This window comes from Erinaceus europaeus, chromosome 13 (assembly GCF_950295315.1).
Source record: "Erinaceus europaeus chromosome 13, mEriEur2.1, whole genome shotgun sequence".
NCBI lineage: Eukaryota > Metazoa > Chordata > Mammalia > Eulipotyphla > Erinaceidae > Erinaceus > Erinaceus europaeus.
Window position 1 is genome coordinate 57,157,526 of NC_080174.1, and position 26,517 is coordinate 57,184,042.

At 40.4% G+C, this 26,517-nt stretch overlaps 2 protein-coding genes across 6 annotated transcripts in view; both read left to right on the forward strand.

Moving 5' to 3' along the window:
- The window catches only part of AGBL4 (AGBL carboxypeptidase 4), a 1,508,442-nt gene that overhangs the window by 1,151,875 nt on the left and 330,050 nt on the right, over positions 1-26,517 (forward strand). The gene's annotated exons all lie outside the window — the stretch shown is intronic.
- The window catches only part of BEND5 (BEN domain containing 5), a 56,523-nt gene continuing 45,905 nt past the window's right edge, over positions 15,900-26,517 (forward strand). Inside the window, exons 1-2 of one of the 4 annotated variants that reach the window (XM_060205926.1) lie at positions 15,900-16,237; positions 16,744-16,845. In XM_060205926.1, the coding sequence (XP_060061909.1) occupies positions 16,012-16,237; positions 16,744-16,845 (328 nt within the window). In that variant the 5' untranslated portion in view covers positions 15,900-16,011. Of the gene's footprint in view, positions 16,238-16,623; positions 16,846-26,517 lie in introns of all 4 variants that reach the window. The other 3 variants (XM_016187356.2, XM_060205927.1, XM_007521334.3) reach the window with 3 other exon arrangements.

The following is a 26,517-nucleotide window of genomic DNA, read 5'->3' on the forward strand; positions in this document are numbered from 1 at the left end:
AAATATATAGACATTTTGTTTTCACACTAAGAGTTAGGAGTTTAACATAGATTGGGGGACTGGGAGAATACACCATTAGTAATACCCGCGAGGAAATTATTTCCTGAAGGATAAGGGCCATTTTTGTTTGTCTCTGTCCCAACACTTAGCAGAGGACCTGGCAAAGAGAAGATGGAACAGGAAACTATTTTTGAATGCTTGATTATAAACTTGCAATTTATACATCAGATTTTTTATGCTTATACCAGTGTCCACTAAATGCAATAATCTATGCTAGATAAATCTTCACCTTCTCTCACTTAATTTAACTATGTCATTGGCGTGGGAAATAAGTCTCTGTACCCGCAAATAAGGAAATCAAATGTCAGAGAAGCAAAGTGACTTGCTCAAATGTACACAGGTGTTTCATGGTTAGGTTTGACTAATTTAAGATCTGAGATTGCAGGGGTCAGGCAGTGATTCTTCTGGATGAGAGTGCATGAGGCCATTTGCAAGGACCTGGATTCAAGACCCTGACCCTCACATGCAGAGAGGAAGCTTCACAAGTGGTAGAATAGTGCTATAGGTGTCTCTCTTTCTCTGTACTGCTCTCTCTCTCCTCTTTTCCTCCCAATTTCTCTCTGTCCCTATCCAATATCTTTCCATCTCTATCCAATTAAATAAAAAATATTTTAAAAAATAAAAGAAAGATCCAAGATGACAACATTTTTCTCTTTTATTTATTTATTTTTTTCCTGTCAAGCCTCTTTTGGGTTTTCAGGTTGCTTTGGGCAACCACACACCAAAATATGTGTTGTATTCATGCTTTATTCAAAGTGTTATAAAATCAACAGTACTTCTTGATCAAGTTCTGTGGAAGGAGGAATTTAGGGCAATACAGAGAGGGGCAGCATGGAAATAGAAGAAAGTCTGGAAAGAAAGTTCAAGGAGAAGGTGACATCTAAGGGGAAAGAACTGGGAAGTCAACACTCCCTCCCAAGTAGGATTCTTCCAAAGCTTAAAGAAGGTGAATTATATATTTGTCTAGGACCTAGAAAGCTGATGCCATAGCATGAATGGCATGGGATGCCTTCTATTGAAAACTTTCACTTGTTATAAAGAGAAAACATGCCACTTTAGAACAGAGGAATGACACACAAGAAAAGAGTTTCTAGTACTGATTAAGTCAAAGAAAACACTTCAACTCTGAATAAACTATCACCCTTCTGTCCTTACTTTCATCATCTCTAGAATGAGAGGATTGACCTGTTAGTCCTCTGAATTCACTATTCTTGGATTCCTGTACCTGTAGAATCTGTTTCCATTCTATAAGTCTACTTTAAGTTTCCTCTCTCTCTCTCTCATATTTCCTTTGTCTTTCCCTCTACCTTCTCTCTCCATTGCCAAAGAGCATTCAGGATGAAATTTCTATATGACAAGAAAACTTTTATTTATTAATTTGTTCATTTCCCCCCTTTTCCCATGCAAAACTATTTCCTTCTTCTTCATTAACACTTTTTTTTTCATTGATCTTTTATTCTGGTAAACTCACAAGTTTTCTCTGTAGCAACAAGCATTATTTTCTAGGATGACCTCCATTTTCTGAATGTCAAAGATTTCTTAATGTTCAAAAAGCTAAAAACTATGTGGACAGTGTTTGTCTGGCTCCTTTTTTTGGTGAATCTGTTATGTGCTCTTGCTCTGAGCTACCCAAATAGAGATGGAAGAGGAAAGAGTATTTAAGTACAGTTTATTTAACTTGGTGCAGTTTTTCAGCCCCCTTGCCAAATGTAAATATAGTGATTTCATTTCCTACTTAGTTTTCAGTTTTTTGAAAGTGTGCAGACCATAAAGAAAAATGTATTGGCAGAATTTCCTTAGGCATGGAGCATCTCAAGTGGAAAGACAGACCCTATTTGTGCAGTTCAGGTTTGCATCCACCTGAGGTGTGGAAAGGGTCTTAGGTCGAGAGTTTTGAATGTTTCATTTTTAAATGTCACAATAGCAGAGGTAGATTAACTTGGGGAACAGAATGTTCCTCTTGCTAAGAGGCCATGTCTTAGCTGTCTCCTTAACAGATGAATTAGGTTACCTAAGAACCAGAGTCCTTTATCTGGAAGATTGGAGTTATTAAGGACTCTGTATAGACTAACAGCAAACTTAGACCTGTTCGCTCAGTTTTTATTTCTCACTGTTCCCCCTCCACCCTCCTCATGAGTCTTCTTTTTCTCATGTCCCCCAAAAGAGCCAGAGGACAAAATTTAAACTGGGTTGTTGGAAAATTCATGACAAATATTTTTGCATAGAAACATGTCATGACTTTTCTGACAACCTGATATTTTCCTTTTAAATGTCCCTTATTCTACATGGACTGTACTTGGTTCTATCAGATGTTTCAAACAGCAGTAATAGAAGTACAGTTCTCCACATCCTGCTTGGATTTATCATGGCAATTAACATACCTATCGAATGTCAAGCAGTATGCCATGGACCACTAGAGTCAGTGCAGCAGTGTAGGAACTTCATAGACTTCACACCAGGATTGAATCTAGAGTATTGGGCCCTCAGTTTCCTTCTCTGGACCTTAATTGCTGCATCTGTAAACCAGAAGTAATGGTTCCTTTCTAAAGTTATGAGAATTGCGTGTGAAACAGCAGCATTGCCAGAAACAAAGCAGAAAGCTCAGTACACCTGAGTCCTTTGCTTAACTTGTCCTCTCTTATACATATATTATTTCATTAATCCAATTTAACAATCCTAAAAAACTAAGTTTATGTTTCCTAGTTTACAGTTAATAAAGATCAATCTGTCTGATTCTTCACTATATAGCAGTATTTTTTTTTAAAAAAGCCTGAGTAGGCTTTCAATGAGTATTTTATTAGTAAATGAATCAATAAATTAGTAAAGCAATATTATAGGAGATAAAAATTTTGCCCATATTTTCACAGCTAGTATTCCACATGAGTTAGAACATAAGGCAGGGCTTCATACACACACAGACACACACACACACACACACACACACAGACACACACACACACGAAAACACACACGAAAACACACACACCATACAAAGAGATAAAAAAAACAGAGAAGCCTATCATAATTCCTTCTCTCTTTTCCTCTCATGATTGAGAATACTGTGTTCCACAATTCCAAAGGCTTGTTTTAAATATACAAAATATGAACGTGATTTTTATAGCAGAAAATAATACCCCAAAGTCAGTATAAATAACCATACTACATAAGATAAAAAATACAGATCTTACTAGGTTATAGCACCAAAACTTTGGCTAGAAGGGGTTGTATGTGGCATCTCTATGGTAGTATTCAATCTTTGGGGAGAAGGGGAGAGATATGTTACTCCATAAAAGCTGATCTCCGAAGACTCTTCTTGTCATTCCCATCACTCTGTATGGAATAGGTACTGGAGACTTAGAAGTTGAGAATGAAAAAGATAACTGATAGATTTTACCTCTTAACTATGTGAGAAGTATTGTGTTTGCTAGGCACTTTGCAAGCACAGTTCTTCAGACCACATGACAATTTTATAAAAATCTACTTGACAACTGAAAACCGTGAGAGTCAAGAAATTTGCTCAAAGTTCCATAATACCTTAGAGACCAAACTATAAATTAACCCAAATATGACTTCAAATCCTGTATATATATATATATATATATATATATATATATATATATATATATATATATATAATGTTTTAACCTGTGTTTTGCCGTGACATCTCTCCAAAATGGGTCTCAGATCCAGAAGTAGAGCTCAGTGATTAGAGGCTGTGATGACCCAGCAGTGTGGACTATGATGACCCAGCAATGTGGGTGTAAAACCATTGAAAAAGTGGAGACCTGGTCAGTGACCTTTCTGTCAGTTTAATTAAACTTACAGGGTTATTTAATCCAGAGTCTCACATACTTTGTTTACCTTTGTCTTGTTCACTTTATATTTTAGTAAAGGGAAAAATAGCCATATCCTTAACTCATTCTCTTTATTTCCTCTGATCTTGACATTTCTCTTACATGCTAATAAAGATATTCTTGATTAAATAGAGTTTTGATATTATGCACTGCAATATGCCTACTGCCAGCACTAAAGGAATATATAAAAAGAATACCAAAAAGTGTTGTACAATATATAGTATGAATATATGTACATATATGTGTCATTATCCAACATAATATTTCAAAGATTAATTTTTTTGATTTTATAATTTTATGAGAGACTAAGAAAGAGAAGAGCTAGATTGAACCTAGAACCTCATGTATGCAAGGGTTAGGTATGTGACCTGTTAAACTGTATTGTGGCATTTTAAAAATATTTTATTTTAATCACACACATGCACATATGGAGAGAGAGAGATACAACAGAGCATTGTTCATTTCTCATTTATTATGGTGCATATGGAGAGAGAGAGAGACAGAGAGAGAGATACAACAGAGCATTGTTCACTTCTCACTTATGATGGTGCATATGGAGAGAGAGACAGAAAGAGAGAGATACAACAGCACATTGCTTAGTTCCCATGTATGATGGTGCTGGGAAATAACCTGGGTCCTTGAAGCCTCAAGCATAAGAATCTTCTGCATCACTATGCTCTTTCCAGCTGTCCTGTCAGGGTTTTTGTTTGTTTGTTTAATGATATACCATATGGTTGGATTGTGTTACTATATAAAGAAACTGGCTTTAAGTAAATAAAGCACCTGGTTGAGTGTACGTGTTACAGTGTGCAAGAACTCAGGTTCAAGTCCCTGGTCCCCACTGCAGGGGGAAAGCTTCACAAGTGGTGAAGTAGAGCTGCAGGTGTCTCTCTGTCTCTCTCCCACTCTGTCTCCCCCTTCCCTCTTAATTTCTGGCCATCTTTACTATCCAATAAGCAAATAAAGATAATTACAATTTTTTTTAAAAAAAAGAAAGCCTTCCTTTTACAGCATATTGAGTCTATTATACCCCTATCCACCGCAATACATAATTAAACTACCAATGAACTCTAGGGTTATATTTTGATATTCTGCCTACCAGAGCCTTTTGTAGGCAAATTAAGGTATCTTGGTCCCCTTGGAAAGTCAGTATATGACTTTATTTTAATTGCTGTGCCATTGCATCCCCTTACTAGCTAGAAGGGCAAAGATTACTCTTTCAGAAGCAAAAATTAAACTCAGATGAAGCAGAACTGGGATAGAGGTTCATGTTGGTTTTTTTATAAGTCAAATCCCTGAGTTTGTGATCTGGCTCCACCATTCACTCCTGAGTTACCCAGAGTAACTTACCTAACATGGCTATTTCTTAGTTTCCTTCCTTCCTTCCTTCCTTCCTTCCTTCCTTCCTTCCTTCCTTCCTCCCTCCTTCCCTCCTCCCTCCCTTTCCCTCTTTCTTCTCTTTCTTTTTTTTATCTCTCTCTCTTTTTTTCTTCCTCCAGGACTATTGCTGGGGTTTGGTGCTGGCACTACCAATCCACTATTCCTGGTAGCCATTTTTTCCATTTTTTTATTGGATAGGACAGAGAAATTGAGTGAGGGAGAAGAGATAAAGAGGGAGAGAGAAAGAGAGTCCCTTGCAGACCTGCTTGACCACTGGTGAAGCAGACCCCCTGCAGGTCGGGATCCAGGGGCTGGAACCTGGATCTTTGTGTAGGTCCTTGAGCATTGTACTTTTGCACTTAACTGGGTGCACCACCGCCTGACTCTTATTTCTTACTTTTTATTAACTTAAAAGTGAGCCTAGAATCTTGTAAATAATACTAAAAATTGAATAAAAGGGGCTAATACTATTAGTAGCAGCAACCCAGGATTGTTTAGAATGTTAAATGAGAAACATGGGTAAAGGCTGGCATGAGGTAAGAATTTCACCAAGACTCACTGTTATTATTCCTATTATTCTTTCAAGTGATAGCAGAGGGAAAAAATGAAGGGGTAGGGCTAAGTAGCACTTCTAACAAAGATATCTCTGACTGGAGCAGGTCCTCCTATATCTGTCTCAGAATGTGCTCCACTCAGACCAGACAAATAGTAGGTGACTGCTTATGGTTTCCAACTTTATGGTGATCTATACAGGATATAAGACTAGAAATCTGCTCGAATAATTAGAAACCCCAAAATGCTTACAAAATCCAGGGTTTCTGAATTAAAGATACTATTATGTAAAAAATTCTCAATTAGGAGCCAGAAGATGGCTAACCAAATATACCATGTACTAGCAGCCTGGCACTACAAAGGAATAGCAATGTGTCTAAGAAGCTCCAGTATCCTTCTCTCTCTCAAAATAATCAGCCTGGAAGTGGTCATGCATTTATGAGACTGTAGCTAGAAGGAGAAGGAGGGGGAGGGGGAGGGGGAAGGGGAGGGGGAAGGGGGAGGGGAGGGAGAAGGGAGGGGAGGGTGGGGGAGGAGGGGGAGGAGGAGAAGGAGGAGGTGGAAGGGGGAGGGGGGGAGGAGGAGGGGGAAGGAGGAGGAGGGGGGAGGAGGAGGAGGAGGAGGTGGAAGGGGGAGGGGGGAGAGGAGGAGGGGGGGAGGAGGAGGAGGGGGGAGGAGGAGGGGGGAGGAGGAGGAGGAGGAGGAGGATCCCTAGATAATATAGTCACATTATCTACTAGTTCTTAAGATTCTGTTCTGAAAGGGAATTGGAGATAAAACTTCACAACCAATTCAGCTCTCGTTTTGTTGTTTAGTAACTTTAAGCCAAGACTCATATAAAAACTTACATCAAGGACTATATTAAAACCTTGAGTCGAGAAGTGAAGGCTTAAGACTTCTCCATATAATTATAAGTGATTTCTATCTCAGTTTTTTTTTTTTTTGGTCAGAAAAATGGAGATAATAATTAGTACTGAGAAAATTAATGGAACTAATATGTAAAACAGCCAGTACAATTCCTATCAGGGAAACCAATAATCGTGAGTTCCATTTCATTCCTTTCCTATGATTTGTACTAAGTGTATGGTGTGATAAAGAAACATTCTCCCCCACCCCTCTTTTTTATTGGAAGGTTCATGATTTACTATATAATTGTTGACATATGGGAAGGTACAATTTGATTAGTGTCTGCACTTGATTACTTGATTAGTGTCTGCAAAACACTCTCTCCCCCAGCTCAGGCCCCTTTCTATTATCATAAACCAGGACCTGAAAACCCCACTCACCTTACACCTCTACATGTCTTCCTTCCCCAGAATCCTTTGCTATGGTGCAGTAAAACAAGCCCAGTCAAAGTTCTACATTATGTTTCCCCTTTCTGTTTTTTTTAAATATTTATTTATTCCCTTTTGTTGCCCTTGTTGTTTTATTGTTGTAGTTGTGTGTTATTGTAGTTGTGTCATCGTTGTTAGATCCCAGAGAGAGAAATAGAGAGAGGAGGGGAAGACAGAGAGGGGGAGACACCTAGACACCTAGACTTGCTTCACCACTTATGAAGTGATTCCCCTGCAGGTGGGGAGCTAGGAGCTTGAACTGAAATCCTTCTGCTAGTCCTTGCACTTTGTGCCACGTGCACTTAACCCTCTGTGCTACCGTCAGACTCCCCCCCCCTTTTTTTTAAAGTTCTGACCCTGAGTGAGAAATCATCCCATATTCATGCTTCTATTTCTGGTTTATCTCACTTAACATGATCCCTTCAATCTCCATTCAAGATGAAGTGAATAAGGTGAATTCATCATTCTTAATAGCTGAGTAGTTGTTGGACACCTACCTAGGTTGCTTTCAAGTTTGGGATATTACAGATTCTGTTGCTATGAGCATAGGCATACACAGACCTCCTTGGATAAGTGTGATTCATTCCTTGCTATTCCTCTTCTTCCTCACTCTATGTTTTAGATACTCATTCATCATTTGCTTGCCAGACTAGGGTGCTTCTTAATAGCAAAGTATATGGTTGTGGTCCAAGAGGTGGCACAGTGGATAAGGCACTGGACTCTCAAGCATGAGGTCGTGAGTTCAATTCCTGGCAACAGAGTATGCCTGGTTCTTTAAAAAAATAAATAAAATTATGTATATATGTATATATATATGTACACACACACACATACACACATATATATATATATATATATATATATATATATATGTAGAAAATAGATGGTCTGTTCTTCAGTGGAACTTTAGATTTAATGGTAGACAGACCATAATAGAATAAGCATATTATATACTACACTATTAAGAAAAACATAAGAAATTATGGAAATATGTGATGAAAATCTTAGTCTATGGAGGAGAATGGTCCAAGCAAGCCAGGAAGCATTTTCCTGAGGAAATGACATTTCAGGTGAAAAATGACAGAATGAAATAATAGGAGAAACCAGATGCAACTCCTGAAAGTGATAGTTCATTAATTAAAATTTCTAATTGAGACAAGTTGCATTGTTCCAAGGGAGGCTTTTTAAAAATATTATTTTTGCTTCTCTTCAAACCAATTCAAATGTTGCCATACAACAGTCTCTTCTATTCATAAACTCCTCTTTGTCTTCAGCCATTGGGAATTTATTTACTTTGTGTTGTTTATATAAGGTATGTAGTCCTAGAGTATTATATGGGAAGATTTCTCAGACAGAGGAATCAGAGGCTTCACTCAAAACTAGGAAAAGATACAAATTTATTAGGAGTCAGCTCAGCTGGAAGTGTGGACCAAAATATTTTGTGGGTGTAAAAAGGAAGGAGATCTGATTTCTATAATTATGTCCTGTAGAAAGGGACAGTTGCCTGGTCACACCTCTCAACTCTCTATCCCTAATCTTGCCATAGTAGGGTAAGGCTCTGGAAAGATGAGGTTGCTTTGATGAGGACACTTTGCCATGTGGTTGTCTAGGGAGACCAAGCTGGGGTCTTGGTAACTTCTGCAACTAAAAAAAAAAATTCAATTTTAAATTCCTATTTAGATTACAGAAATATATTTCTACAGGACACCTACCATCAAAGTTCTGAAGCTCCACCTCTCTACTCTACATCCACCCTTCAAAGATAACCACCATATCTCTCACAAAATCTTAAATACAATTGACAGTCGGACTACGTTTTTGTTTGTTTGTTTGTTTGCAAGCTCACATGTTTCACAAGAATGGATGACTCTAAATGTTTTCTGCAGGTTGGAGCAAGGACTGCAGCCTAAGAATCTCTTGGAAGTATGAAATATGGTGATAGTGACCTGCGTTATTTTATTTTATTATTCTTTTTAGAAACTTTTAAAAATATTTATTCATTTATTTATTCCCTTTTGTTGCCCTTGTTGTTTTATTGTCATAGTTATTATTGTTGTTATTGATGTCCTCCTTGTTAGATAGGACAGAGAGAAATGGAGAGAGGAGGGTATACAGAGAGGGGGAGAGAAAGATAGACACCTGCAGACCTACTTTACCACCTGTGAAGTGATTCCCCTGCAGGTGGGGAGCTGGGGGCTCAAACCAGGATCCTTATGCTGGTCCTCCTTGGGCTTTGCTCCACGTGCGCTTAACCCACTGCGCTACTGACTCCTGACCTGTTATTTTAAAAGGATGTCACTGGGTTGGGAACACTGTGGGGTGTTTATTGGGTGATTTTCAGTGTTGTTCAATCACTGTATTCAACTGATTTTAATTAAACATTTGTTAGGCAACTTACTTTCATCTTCAGGATAGAATTCTTAATAATACCTATAATAATAGTAATAGTAGTGGTGGTGGTGGTGGTGGTAGTAGTAGGAAGTGTCATTTATTAAGGATTTGACTTGTATTGTGCAAAGCATTTTATACACACACACATACATATATATATATATATATATATATATATATATATATATATGTATGTATGTATGTTTCCAGGGCTATTGCTAGGGTTGGGTGCAGGCACTATAAATCTACTGCTCCTGGTGGCCGTTTTTTCCATTTTATTGGATAGGACAAAGAGAAATTGAGAGAGAAGGGGCAGATAGAGAGAAAGAAAAAGAAAGCTAGACACCTGCAGACCTGCTTCACTGTTTGTGAAGCATCCCTGCTGCCGGGGGAGGGGGCAGTTAGTAGGCTTGAACCTGGATCCTACTGTGGGTCCTTGCACTTAGTATTATGCACTCTTGTTTCTGCCACAGCTCAACCCCCCTTTTTTAGCATATATAATTTGACTGTCAGAACAAGTCTATGAAATTGTATGCATTAATAGTCCCATGAAGATAGTGAAATTTGGGGAGATTACAAAACTCATCCAGGACCACAAAGTAAGAGCAGGCCTTATTTATTTATTTATTTATTTATGATTTAATATTAGTTTACAAATTAAAAAATAGCAGAGATATAATTCCACACTGTTCCCACCACCAGAACTCTCTGTCCCCCTTCCCTCCATTGGAAACTTCACTGGTTCTCCCAAGGCCATGGATAGGCCCTATTTATTGAGCCAGGATTTAAATCCAAATTACAATATATGGTCTTCTTTTCACACTGGTATGCCAATTTTAAGATGAAGAAATTGTGGCTCAGAGAGGTTACACAGACATTTCATATTTCTATATATTTCCCCTGAATGAGTATCTATTACTAGTGGGATATTGCCTGCATGATTACCATGATACTTAAAATCTTCCAAGGTGTTCAGCCTCATCTGGTGTTAGAATAAACCTTGAAATTAGCAATCAAAAACACCTCATCAATGTTCAGAGTTCAGTTTTAGACAAAATGAATAAGAATCTTGGTAGACAGAATCTGGGAATGAGGTATATAATTATAATAATAATAATGACTATTATTATTATTTCCACATTTTATTCTGATGCACAGAGGGGACAGAAACATATCCACCCCTCTTACCACAGTACCTTCAGAAATTTGATATTAATAGTCTCACTTCACTGATAAGAACATTGAAGCTCAGGGAAGTGACACTGCCTGAATTTATAGCAAAGATGTGAGAATGTTAGGATTTAACCACTGGTCTGATTCAAAAGCCCATATTCCATTGACTAAGTTACAACCTACATGCCTCCTATATGGCATGTTGTTGTTCTTTCTAACTCTGACAATGTTCAGAGGCCTTTAGGCCCATACTGTATATTTACCTCATCTCTTTCTTTCCTTCTTCATATGTCTATTTTACTCCCTGTCCAAACCCCTATAGCCAAACTCAACCACAAGTTTACAGTTAGGAGTTCATAAGGATAAGGATGTACTAGATTGACTGATTTTTCTTCTGTGAACTGATACTATCCAAAGCAGAGACATATTCACTATAAGCCCCCTAGTAGTTCCAGATCTTTCTGACCATTGTGTTAACATTCCTTCCCTGAGTTAATCTGAGATGTCAATGACCTTAAGTTTATGGCACTGGTACATTACCTTTCTGGGAAAAGAAAAAAATTTAAAAAGCAGATTTGAAAAATCAAATTAAATAACACAGGAAAAAAGGGCAAAATCATGAAAAATGTGGTCAATCATTAGCAGAGAGGTTGAAAAGACACGCTCCAATTGCTTTAAAAATTCACAGAACCCAGGTCTTCTTAAAATAGTTCTGCAAAGTACGTTGAGAATTCCATGCAGTAATATGAAACATAAGTCTTGCTGCTGCCACTGAACATGCTTCAGCTGGCTAAACCCAAGGAGCTTGACATTAACCCAAGGCTCTGCAAAAAACTGAACAGGAAAGAGCAATGGAGACAGTTACAAAGATGCCCCAGATGTGTACATTTTTCTGCTCAATTAAAATGACTTGGATGAGAAGCAAAGAACATTTGGTCCACAGAAAGAGGGAGTTAGAAGAGGAACAGGCACAGGACAATCAGCCTCAAACAGAGATCCAGCTATCCAGCTCCCCTGTGTTGCCTTCACTCTGGTCCTCCCCCCACAGTACTTCTAGAACAAATTATCTAAAATAGAAATATGAATACATGACTAGGGTTCCAGGAACTAAACTGCTTTCCTCTAAGTCTCAGTGTTCTCAAACATATCTTGAGTTAATTATACCCACTTCAAGGGTTCAGTGTGAAATTAATTAAGATCATGCATCCATTACAGCTAGCATGTGTGACTTAGAGTAAGTTTTGGAGGGAAAGTAGATGTCACCTTGCTTATCACTGAAAGCAGGTCATATGAAGAAAGACAAGAGAAGGAAATGAAGAGGTCTGGGCAGAAGATAGATTAGATCCTAAGGAATTAAAATTACAAGTTTTCTGTATCTGAAAGACTCATAGGAGACTCTTGGTGGTAAACCTATTATGTCTGTTATAAGGTGAAAGAGTGCCTTAATGTAGGACAGATCTAATAGTCAGTAGTGGCTGACAGTTAAAGGGTGGTGGGAAACTTCCTGATATCAGAATTGCTAAGAGTTATATGGGTTACCATCTAACATGGATATTAAAGAGAAGATTCAACCATGGTTATGTTGAACTTGATGTATTTAACTACCTTTCTAAATCTGAAATCTGTGCTCTTAAACTGCCTGCTGATAGATGAATCCTGAGTTTCTGCTATGTGTAAAGTTGAGGGTGGGCAGGTATAGTCTCTGTATCAAGGAGGTATTATCTCAGTTTTCACTGGGCAATAAAAGGCATACGCAAAAGGCATGGGTTATGTGTGAAACTGTGGTAGAAAACTGACTTTGTCAGTTACATGTAACTGACACTCTGGGTCTTTCTGTTCCCCAGTGCTGTCCAAATGTGTCTCTCTGTTCCCTGTACCTGCCACTTGTACTCTATAATCCATTTTGCACACTTACATGCAAAATATATTTGAGTCTGAGCTTATACTGTTGCTATCTTTTTTTTCCCCCTTCCTTCTAGTTTCGTTGGAAATGAACTGTCCTTTTAGAATTATTTACACTCAATTGAGTAGGAAATTTGAATTGAAGAATAAAGTAATGTCTTTATGTATGTGTAACTGTATCCGTATCAAAAGAGTGGAATTAAATATTTACCCTTTAATCACTGAGAATGGGAATTTTTTATGGCCTCAGACCTTCACACATGCATGATTTCACTGCTCTGGGTCACTTTTTCAGACACACAGAGAGAAAGACAGAGAGAGAGAGAAAGAAAGAGAGAGAGAGAGAGAGAGAAGAGGAAGAGACACCGAAGCACAATAGTTTCTTCTTGTGCCATAGTACTGCTCATGTGATGTTGGGGGTTGGGCCTGGGTCTTGCAAATGGCAATGAGGATGCCTTACCTGGTGAGCTATCTTCCTGACCCTTGCGCTATCTTTTCAGAAAAACATGCAAGTGGTTTGCTATGCATACCCTCTGTGTCTTTAATGTATGTAGTCTATAGATACTCATTTACCATCCTTATGCTAGGAACCTCTTTTGGTCCCCTCTCAAAGAGCTCATTCTATTGCAGAGAAGTTAAAAAGTATTTGGACCAAATAGTAAAGAGACTGCCTGAGCTTCTAGAATATGGTTCACTGAGAAAGGTTAAAGAGATCTGAGATGGCCTTCAGGGTAAATCAAAGTCACCATGCACTCTGGGAGGAACAAGTTCCCAGGATAACACAGGTTTAATATGTCTGGAGTGCACTCTGTGGTAAGAGATGAGACTAGTGATGTACCTTGGGGTCACCCTCATTTAAATGCATGTAAATTGTTATTTAAAGTTAGTTTTAAAAACATAGTATGAAGATTCATGAACTATCAGTAAGTATGGTCAACACTGTATGATCCATTTTGTGAATTATTGGAAGTCTTGCTACACAGAACTAATCTTTAGGCACCACAGAATTCTTATAAACTCATAAGCTCAGCCTAAAGAAAGCATAGACATGAAGGTGTGTTAGATTCATGCAGAGTGGCTTCTCTTTATTCTCAACAAGTATGTGGAACAAGGTAGGATGCATTTCTGTGTTAGGACAACTTACAACACTGCATATGTCAGAGGTTTTATTTAAGTGAACGTGTTCCGACCTGTATATCCACATCTGGCAACTGTGCATTAATAGGATTCAATATAATATATATTTTCCAAATCACAGTGAAATACTTCCACAGTTTTGGCATAGCTACTCCAACATTACTGTAGTTTACCTAATATGTGAACACAGTACCCTTTGAAAAACAATATTTAATGTTAATATTCTTTTTAAAAATATTTATTTATTTATATATTCCCTTTTGTTGCCCTTGTTTTGTTACTGATGTTGTCATTGTTGGACAGGACAGAGAGAAATGGAGAGAGGAGAGGAAGACAGAGGGGGAGAGAAAGACACTTGTAGACCTGCTTCACCACCTGTGAAGGGACTCCCCTGCAGGTGGGGAGCCTGGGGCTTGAATCAGGATCCTTAAGCTGGTCCTTATGCTTAACCTGCAGTACTACCGCGGACTCCCTTAATGTTAATATTTTAAAGTAGTATCTGTTTATGTTGGGAAATAGTGTGTGAATATATATACACACGGACAAAAAATCACTTATTATTATGAAGAAATAACATATTGGCACATTTACTTTGCTGCTTTTCTTATGTGTTTAATTTATTAAAATGAAAATATATAACATCTAGTTGAGACTGCTACTTCCATTAAACATTCCTCTAGGAGAATACTTTTGTGATAATCTCAGGCAGGTTTGTAAGGGTTAAAAAAAAAGGGGCACTATATTAGTTAAAGATCACTTTGTGTACCTTGCTTTAAAATTGAGACTTGAGTTCTGATAGCACTACAGGGAACCCAGGTTTTGTCTGGTCCATTTCTCTACCACCACCTAGCCCAGAATCTGGCAAGTAATGGGGACCCAGTGACTATTGGTTGCTTGGATAAAAGTGTATGAAGGATTTTATTTCTTCATCTTCACCCAAATTCACTGAGTGCGAGATCTGGGTGAAATCACCATCCCAACCAACACTGCTGTCACCACTGCCAGTGGGAGAGATGCTGACCCATTCAGATGAGGGTCAGGGTTCATTTAGTGCAGAGCACATGCATCCATCCATAGGGCCAGACTGGTGGTCATGACTTGTATGCTTGTGTGTGTGTGTGGGTGGGGGGGGTGTTCCTCCAAGATCTCTACTGCCTGTATTGGTAATGACACCAGAAAGGCTGCTAAGCCAGTATCCCATTCCTGAACTCTTCAAAAGTACTCCAGAAATTCTCAACCTGCCCTGGGCTTGCCTTCCTCAACCTTCCCCTCCACCTCACGTTTCATTTTAACTGATCCTACTTCCATGGCTGGCATACTCTAGAGAGGTACTTCAAAGGAGAAAGAGTACCAACCCACAAAGGGGCGAAAGGGAATCCCTGTTCCTTCTAACTCGGAGTAGCCCTAATCAAACCTCTCACTACCCTTGCCAGTTGGCCTACCTGGAAATCCCAGATAAACCCCAGTTTTAGTTTGAATAGGTTAGACTGGATGGGACTGGGATGGGGAGAGTCTGGATTACACTCTTCATGGGGGGGGGGGAATCCCAATTTTGCCAAAAACACACTGAATTAAAGGGACTGGGGAGTGACTGAAACGATTTGGTGCACTCAAAAATCCTGCTCCTTTGCAAGTGCAAGTTTACACTTTGGCATTCAGATAAGATTGTTCCCCTCCCGCCCCGCCCCCCTTGTCCTGCGTTCATTCTTCCATACTCTCCAGCCCTTTGAGATGCCGTTCTGTTGCAATACAATTTGTTTAGCAGCTCGTTTGTTGAAGCAATATAATCCTCCCCGCAGCGCGCGACGCCACTTTTCTTTAAAGCCTTTCTTTTGCCTGCAATGCTGTTGTTGTTTTTGTTGTAATCATTATTATGATTATTATGATTATTGCAGTTCACTCGTTCTGCCCTTTCCCTCCCAACTCCAATCGCGCTCCGGCTGTGATTGCTCGGGTCTGACTTTGCAAGTGGCGATGCGCTTCCGAGCCCCTCTCATCCGCCCCCCGCCCCGTCCCCCTCCCCCTCATTTCTGCACCCAGGCGAGAGCAGCCGATTGGCAGAACGGTGCTTTCAGGAACAATAACAGTGGGGGGAGCCTGGGTCCAGGGGAGCCGCCCCCGCCCCCCGGCCGGCCCGGCCGCGCCGCTCCCGCCCCCTCCGGCTCCCCACCCCCGCGCCCGCCCCGCGGGCTGCCCTTCCTGACCCGGGCCCGCCCCCGGCGCCCACCATGTACGCCTTTGTGCGGTTCCTGGAGGACAACGTCTGCTACGCGCTGCCCGTGTCGTGCGTGCGCGACTTCAGCCCCCGCTCGCGGCTGGATTTTGACAACCAGAAGGTGTACGCCGTGTACAGGGGCCCGGAGGAGCTGGGCGCCGAGCCCGAGAGCCCCTCGCGCGCCCCCCGCGACTGGGGAGCGCTGCTGCTGCACAAGGCCCAGATCCTGGCGCTGGCAGGTGAGGACGGGTCGGGGGAGGGTAGGGGGGCAGGGGTCTCCTGACCGGGCCGGGACCCGGGGAGGGCATCGGGCACCAGGCGTGGAGGGAGCCAGGAGGAGCCACTGCTTGTTCTGGCTTCCTCCTCCCGCCCCGTGGGGTTTTCTTTTGGGGGGAGAGGGGTATCTCTAAAAGGCCAGACCAGTTAAAAATGCCTATGGTCCCCTTTGTCTTCCCCACATCCCTGGCACTCCCGCGCTGTCACTGTCTTCTCTCAACGTTGGTTGCCTCACTTGTTTCTGGTTCTCTTGTGTTCTCCTGGATCCTTCACTTTCTTTCTCTCTCCCTCTCATGTTTGGACCCTCATTTGTCGGTGTCCCTCACCTTTTCTTTACCTGCCCCCCTAGTTCCTTGTCTCCTTAAGTTTCTTTCTGTGTCTCTCTTCTTCCCTCTTCCCTTTAAAGCCCTTGGCACCTCCTAGGACTGAAGAGGCAAGGCAGATACTGTCAAAAGTCCCCTCTTCACAGAGGGAAGCTATGATATCCTTGTCCTATCTGAACCATCACTGAACAGGATAAGGAAGACTCAGACACCAGGCACTCGAGGCCCTCTCTGGCCAGGTGACAGAGGTAAGGAGGTATTGGTCCTGAGCACCCCGCCCCCTATCTTCACACACCTTTTGAGAAAGTGTGTCCTGCACCCCTTTTGAATCTCCTAGTAGCCTCCCTGAGAGCTGAAGGCTAAAGCTGAGTTTCTAGGTCAGATTAGACTGGGCCACCCATTTTGCATTCTCAGGATCCAGGAACATAGACAAAGGTAGGAAAATCTCACTCCCATTTGATAGGAGAACCTGAGTTACACTTCCTAACAGGGCAAGAAAGCAGCCCTGCAGACTCCTATAAGTTTTTTGTGTGTGTCTCACTGAGACAGCTTTCCCTTTGTAGTGACTGATGACAGTGGGTCCTCTTTCTCAGCTAATTTGAGGAGGCTTGGTTATAGACATTAGAGAAAAAGAAAAGTATAATTTCTGCTTAGGGGGCAACCAACACTTTGGATGCTGGTAGAGAGAGTGTACCTTAAACTGAGCAGAGGCAGTAGGCCATCTTGCCTCCTTGGAAGAGAAGACCAGGGGTTAGCAATTAAAGGAAAAGGCTTCTAGTGGTGCATAGTTTTGAGATCTTTCTCTCTCCCTTCCCATTGCTTTCACATTGAGCCTAAAATGTGAATCCAGCATGTACCACATATACATTTGACAGATAAAGAAGCTGACTCAAAACAGAAACTTGTCCAGGGTCCCATGGCAAGTGAGCAGTAGATTGTAGCTCAAACTCAAGACTGTGTTCCTATCTACCACTTTCTGTTGCCTCTGGAAAGTAGATCTGCAGGAGTTGAGGAGTGGAAGAACTGGAAAATGATCAGCACCTGCCCCCCCCCTTTTTTTTTTTTTGACAGACTTTATCTTACTTCATTGACAAGCCCTGGGGCATAAGGGTATGGAACCACTCACAGCTGGGGCCAGAAAAAAAAAATGTGAGGAAGTTTGTAGAAAAAAGGAAAGCTCTGTACCCAATTAGGTTTTATTTTGTTTGCTTTCTTGCTTTAAATTACCCTAGGGAAGGGATTAGGAGTTTATGCCCCAAGAGTATAAGTTTGAGGAAGTTATAACTAGGTTGTAACCTTAGCTTTCTTTTGGCTAGAAGAAAAGAAAACATGTGCCTTGGTGATTGCATTATACATCTACATTTTGAAGGACCTTCAAGAGGGAAATTGATATGTCACCCATCAGTAGTATATATATCTTATTCTGTGATGATTGTTTTCCTCACTTACAGGCTGTGCCTTCATTTACCCATTTATTCATCCAGCAGATATAAACACTATGCTGGGCTCTTATAACACTGTAGAGAGGCTGCCTAGGCAAATGGCAGCCCTCACCAACTCTGATTTTTAAAGTGACAAAAGTTCTCATAAATAAGCTACATGGAGCTGTGTGTGTGTGTGTGTGTGTGTGTGTGTGTGTGTGTGTGTGTGTGTGTGTGTGTGTTAAGGACCATGAATCTTGGATTTGTGGAATATTCACATTCCAAGTTAGGATGTTGAAAAATCTCTGGGGTTGTAAAAAGAGAAAAGAAAAAGAAAGAAAACCCTGGGGAAAATCTGGAAATTCACAGAATAGATACAGAGAAGTTTAGCATCAGTTTGAACAAAATGAGTTGGAAAGCACTTTTCCCTACCTTTCTTTACATCCCCCCCCCCCAGCCCCTTTGAGAGAGAGAGAAAAAAAGAGCTTGGCTAGACCAAATTTTGGATTCCATTCACCTGGTTAATTTTTAAATTTGAGCCACTGCCCTGGCTGCAGAGCTGATTGGAAGGGCCAAGTAGGTTTGAGAATTCGTTTGTACTGGAAGAACCCTCCTGTGTGTCTTGAAACCTATCTTAACTTGAATGTGATTGCTCTGAGAATTGCTTGCAGTGACTTCATATTAAAGAGCCCATCTCTAGCATCTCTGAGGTATAAATCCCACTGTGCTGTGGCACCATATGTGAGGAGGTGAGCCCTCGAGGGGGAAGCAGAGATGGCTTTATGTTTGTGAATTAGCACGAGTAATTAAATCCTCTCTGGCACCAACAACATGGGTTCAGAGGCAGTTTCAAGACCACTTTCTAAGGTTTGGTGAAAATTATGTTACTTTACTAATTATTTGTCCAGGACAGCCCAGAATTGCCTTCAATTTCTTCTTACACCCAGGAAATGTCAAAGTCATCTGCTGTGATACATGATATTTCTCCAGCCCATAGTGGTTTACTTCAGGGTTTTGGTGTGTGTCAGACCATTCTTCTCACTAGGTTACATCTTCAACTCAGGAAAACAAAACATACTTACTCTTAATAACCAGTTTCCTATATTTATGTGTTCTTTCTATTGGCTTTTCCTGTGTCTCTGTTGGTAGAGATTGCTAGTATTCCTTTTACCATTTCATAGATGAAGATATATACTGAGGCTCAGAGACTTGTCTGCAGCTGCACTGCTAATAAGTGACAAAGCCAGACACAAGAACTTAGGCCAACCAGTGCTAGGCCCTAAGTGGTCATCTCTTTTGTGCAGTAGCTGATTTTCCCATCCACTATGCCACATGCTCAGAAGGAGTGAAAGGGAGTGGAAGAACTCTCCATGAAGCTTACAGCTCAAGGCAACTTGTCAAGTCAGAGGAAAGTTTTCATTTCTGAATTTTCAAGCCAGTTCTGTTATTCTTTCTTTATTACCAGCTTCCCTCCTACAGAGCACTACGCTTTGCCCTGGGCTGGCATTTGTAGTGGCCCTAGCCCCACCTTGCTTCCCTGGCTTCATTTGCCTCACTCATTTCTCCTAGACTTGTGTTATGTCATGCCATCTTGAGAACATACGCTCATGCACTCCGTTTAGCCAACCATCCTGGATTAATCATTGTCTGACATGGGGCCATTGCACATGGAGCTCAACTTCCAATGAGGGAATGTAGGCACATGAAAAACATTTGTGGTCTAGTGAACTGAGAGTTGTGATAGATAAGTAAAGAAAATACATTGGGAACACCTCTTCGGGATGATTCATTGTTCCATCCTCTGCCCCAAGAGAGACTTCCCTCCTCAGAAATCTCCCTTTGTTTTGTCTGGCCTTCACGTACACATTTTAGCATTTTGTATCTTGTTCTGGTTATTTGTGCATGTGCCTGTATTCCTTCCAGTACAGAGCTCTGTCTTCCTTGTCTCTGCATTTGCAGTGCCCAACACGTAGTCCATGCTAGTTTCAGAAACTCTGGAAAGATAGGTGCATTTTTTTTTAAATGTGTGGGAAGAGGAAGAGACCTCTTCAACTCGTTTTCTCAGAACCTGTAGTGGAATTTTAAGAGTTCATTTAACTTTGTTCATCTGGAAAAAGTCAGCATTCTTCATCACTCCCTTGACCAGAAGAAACTCCACTTTGAGGGTAGATAGTTTAACAGCCACGTTCCTCTTCCTTTGTAATTTTAGCTCAATCAGGGCACAGGCCCTTGCTTGGCATTGTTGGTCCAAATAGATCACTTGCTCCAGAAATGCTTTGGAACTTCTACAAAGTTAGCAGCAAAGCAGGGAACTAGCCGATTTCATATGCAAAGATTGCTGCATGTCATCAGTGGAAGACTGCCAACAAAAGGATTTTTTTTAAGCTAGTGAAACTTTTAATTTAGGTTTTGACATGTTCTGCTGATATCTTTTGGAGCGAAGATTGGAACTTGCCTGCTGTCATCTGTTGCAGAGTCTACTGAAATGTTAACTGTTAAAGGTTCAGTCTTGTACGATTTTTCTTATTCAAGGAACACTTACTTGCTACAATTAAATGGTGTGTGTTACAGAACACTTCAGACTTCTAGTTTTCAAGATAAAGAAGACATTGCTGCAGGCAAGCTGAGGTGTTCCCTTTTTGTTCAGTGTCTTTGTGCGGCATTTTGTTACCCAAGAGTACACTAGTTTTTATTATTTAAAAATACCATAAAAATGGAACTCAAGTTTTGACCCTTGACTTCATGATTAATTCTCTTTCTATTATGCTTACTTTATTTATTATATAGCCCACTTAGAGTAGTTAGGTATGTATTCTTGTAAAAATGCTTATTTTTGAGATATATTCTCTTATTCATTTTAATTTTTGCACAAGTTCTAATATAAGTGAATTATACTAGATGAGAGATGCAGGAGGAAAAAAGAAAATGGACATATATGTTTTTCCTTCTGCCTTCAAAGACTAATATACTAAATATTTTGTTAAGTACTTCTCAGGTTCCAAGTTCAGTGCTAAGAATTTCTACATGCTTTATCAGCATTCTTGTGAGATAGGGCTTCTTGCTTTACCTGGGAGAAGAGAGCTGATGTAACTAACAATTGTCTAGTGGTTAAACTGGGTGCTAGTGAATTAAGTGTTACCATCAACAAAGTTTATGGGGAAGTGTGTGATGGTTCAGTCAAAAAGCAAGATACCCAAACTAAAGTAGACATGGTCATTAGTGGGTAAAGCAGGAAAATCTGTGGGACTTGGGAACTGATTGGTTGTGGGATGATGATGTGGACTCTGCTTCCCTTCCTCCATTGAGAACACTGGAAAAGTAGTTCATTGAAAGGGGAGATGATGAGAGTTCAGCTTAAATATTGAGTCTTTTTTTAATCACTTTATGGGAAGGGGGTGCAAGGCTTACAGCACAGTTATTGACACATAGGTATAATTTCTCATCTCTTCATGATAGGGTGTCTTGCAAAATATTCTCACCCCAACCTAGGTTCCCTTCCACCATCATGCACCAGGAACCCAAAGATTCCCCCCCCAAAAAAAACCAAACATAACCTGTACCCCCTTCTCAGAGTCCTTCGCTTTTGTTACAATACACCAAACCCAGTCAGATTTTTACTTTGTGTTTCCCTATGACCTGGCAATTCTCTCCAATGGATATATCTAAAGGAAGCAAATAGACTCATCTAAGGGGATCTGTGCACATAGCAGCACATTTTAAATAGACCACACTTGGAAGTAGCCCAGGTATCCAAGGACAGATAAATGGCTGAGAGAGTTGTGGTATATATGCACATGGAATATATATTCAGTTGTTAGAAGTGAATGCTGAATCTTACATACCTATGGGACATCTGGGCAGGTAGTCCTAGAAAATATCTCAAACTTCAGGCATGTGGCATGTGGCTCAAGATTCAAGTGATCACTCTGAAGGGATGAGGAACCCAACATGGAAGTCATTAACCATAGGAAGGTCACAGTTATAGTGGGAAATGGGGCAAAATGAGCGGAGCAAGACTAATTCTTCAGAATGCCATCTGCAAAGAATTCAGAAGAGCATAAAAATGTTGACTGGGAAGAAACAGCCTTGTTGAATTGAGAATCAGGTGGTAACCAGGGGAGATGGGTATCCTGGAAACCAAATAAATATGCCAGATCCAGACTGGATTTTGCTTCTCTAATCACATAGCAAATATTCCTTCCTCTGAGCTCACTGGTGAGATACCAGGTATCTCTGCTAAGTATTTAAGCAGGATAAGAACAAAATTTCATGGGATGAAATTTTCGGTGGTTTCCAACATCTGAGTTTCATTTCATGAAGGAAGGATTTGCTTTGGAGCCCAGAAAACTGAGTTAGGTCTTTAAAGTTGAATTCATAGGGGACTGGTAGGAGCAATATAGTAGTAGGAGGAGGAGGGGTTGGGGAGGATGGGGCAAGAACAATGGCAAGGACTTCTAGCATGATGATAAACTACCTGTCACCCCATTTGGGAAATAAGTCAAGGATATTCTGGAATGAAATCCTGCTTTACAGAGAGAATTGGTTAAATAACCTTACATAAGCATGAAGAGAAAGTGTTGGAGAACTGAAAGAAGATAAGTTTTGAAGTCAGACAGTGTTCAGATCACAACTTAGCTAGTTAAAAGCTGTCTGATGTTAGGGAGAGTACAGGTAAATTTCTGTTCACCTGAAATAGAAATCACCTACTTACTCATGTTATTTCCTAGGGTAAGATGGAAAAGTGTCTGGCATAGAGTAGATCTTCATTAAATGTAGGCAACTGTTAAGAATTATAGTAGCTAAGAGTTGCAGAGACAACAGCTTACTAAGGGGGACCATCCTTTGTAGAAAGGAGTGATTTAGAGGAAAAAGCATATGTAAGAAGCAGAGTTTAACTTTTTTAAAAAAATTTTTATTTAAGAAAGGATTAATGAACAAAAACATAAGGTGGGAGGGGTACAACTCCACACAATTCCCACCACCCAATCCCCATAACCCACCCCCTCCCATGATAGCTTTCCCATTCTCTAGCCCTCTGGAAGCATGGACCCAGGGTCGTTGAGGGTTGCAGAAGGTAGAAGGTCTGGCTTCTGTAATTGCTTCCCCGCTGAACATGGGCGTTGACTGGTCGGTCCATACTCCCAGTCTGCCTCTCTCTTTCCCTGGTAAGGTGTGTCTCTGGGGAAGCTGAGCTCCAGGACACATTGGTGGGGTCTTCAATCCAGGGAAGCTTGGCCAGCATCCTGGTGGCATCTGGAACCTAGTGATTGAAAAGAGAGTTAACATATGAAGCCAAACAATTTGTTGAGCAATCATGGATCCCAAGCTTGGAATAGTGGAGAGGAAGTGTTAGGGAGGTACTCACTGCAAACTCTAGTGTACTTCTGCTTTCAGGTATATATTTTGCAGTAGTTTATGGATACATGTGCACATAAGCTCTCTCTCACAGAAACTGGTGTATATCTAGGTTATGGGACTTTGTTAGAAAGTGAACCACCTGAGATGAAATTAGAGTGTACTATAAAAGGAAAGGTCTCACCCGAGTAATGAAGCTGAAGGGTTGTCATTCCACACGTGAAGTCTCTGGACACAGTCTGAGGTGAAGCATGTTGAGGTGGCAATCGTTGCGTTGGTTAGGTTGTGATCGGCGGATGCAATATTATTTGGTTTGGATTGGGAGATGCATACGGGAAAGTGGGCCCTATCCAAGGGTTCCAGGACTGGGGGAAGTAGGGGCTCTATAGTGGAGATGTGAGAGTGACTGTGGATGTATGTATATGTGCGCTTAAAATCCTTCTGTGGGTTGGCTTGGTCATGAAAGGCCTACCATTTCCCCTTATATTTTGCCCCACTGTGACCCTATGCTGAACCCACTCCTTGTGCTAGCCTCTCATCAGAGGTTAAGCACTTGAGCATAACTAGATGAGTCAACAGAGTGAGGTTTAAGTTGTGTCTGTTTCCTAGTCCTGTGCCACCAAGGCCAGTGAGGTGTTGGGAGTAAAAGCAAGGTGTCCTACTGAAAGCTGGTGAGCAGTTCCTTCTCTCCCTATCTGGATGGTCTCAGTTAGAAATGTATTTCCTCAAGCATGCCCATGTGGGGAAATTACTTTGCACTACACTCAAGAGAGAGAAAATTTCCTAAGCAAAGGATGATATTGTGACTGGCAAGAGGCCACATAAGTAAAAGGACCTGTTGAGATTTGCTATTCTACTCCCTGTTTTTCACAAGGAAGTTTAGAGGAAGTGACTAAACTCGAAGAAAATTAGTTGTAGAGCCAGGGCTAAAAGCAAGTGTCTCTTGATCTCTTGTTGCTATATGTCACACTAGGACACTGTTCTTTTTGTTATCTTGACTGGATACGTGAAACCCAGAAGTTTTTCTGTCTTGGATATTATAAAAAAAAGAATCCAAATTCCATAGACCAGAGAATGCAAATGTGCTTGCCTTTACTGTGACATACGTATTTTTAATGCAAACATGAGACTTTACAGGATTTTTGTACAGATGAAAAACTTCCACTAGGATGTTTTTAAATTATCACATATCCTTGTAAAACATTTTATGTGTAGCCTTTCAGAATTTCATCTTAACTACACACCCACACAAAGTTATATTATCTGACACTTGTTTAATTGACCATTGTGTTTATATGTACATTTTATGTACAACAGGGAATTAAGACAATGCTTCTACCATTTTAAGTGTTCACAACAAATTCTTTAGAGGCATCTTCACTATTGAAGACAGATTACGTTGCATTTCCCATCTACTGGCATCTTTCTAAAATGCTGTGCCCTTATTACCATGTCTCCATTCCTCCTCCCTACCCCTCTCAGTGGTAAGTTTAATGAGATCTTTCTCCCACTCAGGTTAATGAATAATACTAGGTTCTTCCACATTTTTGAAGAGCAGCTTCTACTTTATTTCATGGCTTATAATGGGAGCTCTCATTGGTCATTATTTAGGTCTTAGTGTCCTTTCTAAGAATGTATCTCAGAAGTTTGGCATTAAGTCATAATTGTATAGTGTGATTTCATTTGGGAGATGTATCATAGTACACTCAGTAGGTAAAGCCTTAGGAGAAAGATAAGCATATGTGAAATTATATTGAAAACACTCACCATATTACATATGCTTTTATTTCAGTATAGTTGGATTTGATAATTTTTCTCTTGTTCTTACAGGATAATTAAATAATAGAAATAGGGCTTAACTATCATATTGATTTCTTTTTTAATTTTCTTTATTGGGGAATTAATGTTTTACATTCAACAGTAAATACAATAGTTTGTACATGCATAACATTTCCCAGTTTTCCATATAACAATACAACTCCCACTAGGTCTTCTGTCATCCTTCTTGGATCTGTATTCTCCCCACACACCCACCCCAGAGTCTTTTACTTTGGTGCAATATATCATACTGATTTCACCTGAAATTCTGGCTCTTTTATTTAATGTACTATCTCAGAGCCTTAGACAGGCCCCCTTATTTGCTGATTTTTACTTCCATTGAATTATGGGGGACTAGTATTAGTAAAGATGCTGCCCCAGAGACTGACACATAATAGAGGCTTACTCTATATTTGTTGAATCAATGAATATATGTAGCTGACCTCATAGTAACTAAAAGGAGGAGTTAGTTGGTGAGGTTTTTTTTCCCCCTTGAAACAAAAGAATTAAGGAAAGCAGAACCAGTGAAGGTTGTCTCTTCAGAGAATACACATTTACTTTATTCTCAAGCTGATTATTTGGTCTTAGGCTTGGAGCATTTATACAGACACCTTGATTGAGAGTTTTTCTCTTCAGTCTGAGTTCACTGTGTGGTTAGTTAGTTAGTTAGTTAGTTAGTTTCTTGGAATTCAAAGCCAGAACCCTACTCCACAGCACATTTAAATTACTACTTGAAGTGTTGTTTGAAATGATCCACATCACTGTTCACCTTCATTAATGTGGCCAGTAAAGAGTTATAGCCTCTTGTCAACTTAGTCTCAGTTTCTTTCTCATACCTCATCAATCGTGGTTGCAACTGCCACATTCATCTTCCTAAACATCTCTTTCATCATGTCTCAGCCTGTGTCAGGTACCTGCAGAGATTCTCTATGTCATGGGATAATAGCCAAGTACGTAGCCCACAATACCTGTGACAAGAAAAGCACTGTTCTTGCTGCTTTACAAATACACTACCTTTTGAAGACCAGTTTATCAGCCTCACTTTACAGATAATGCAATGGGGAGTTCAACCAATTAAGCAACTCATCCCTGTTTCCATAGCTGGTATATAGCAGAGTCAGAATGCCAAACCAGGACCACCTGATTAAAAAGGTAAGGCTGTGTCTTTCTAAGATCCTGGGTTTCATTCTTGCAACCACTTCTACTTTTTTTTTATTTTTTTTTTTTATTTTTTATTTAAGAAAGGATTAATTAACAAAACCATAGGGTAGGAGGGGTACAACTCCACACAATTCCCTCCGCCCAAGCTCCATATCCCACCCCCTC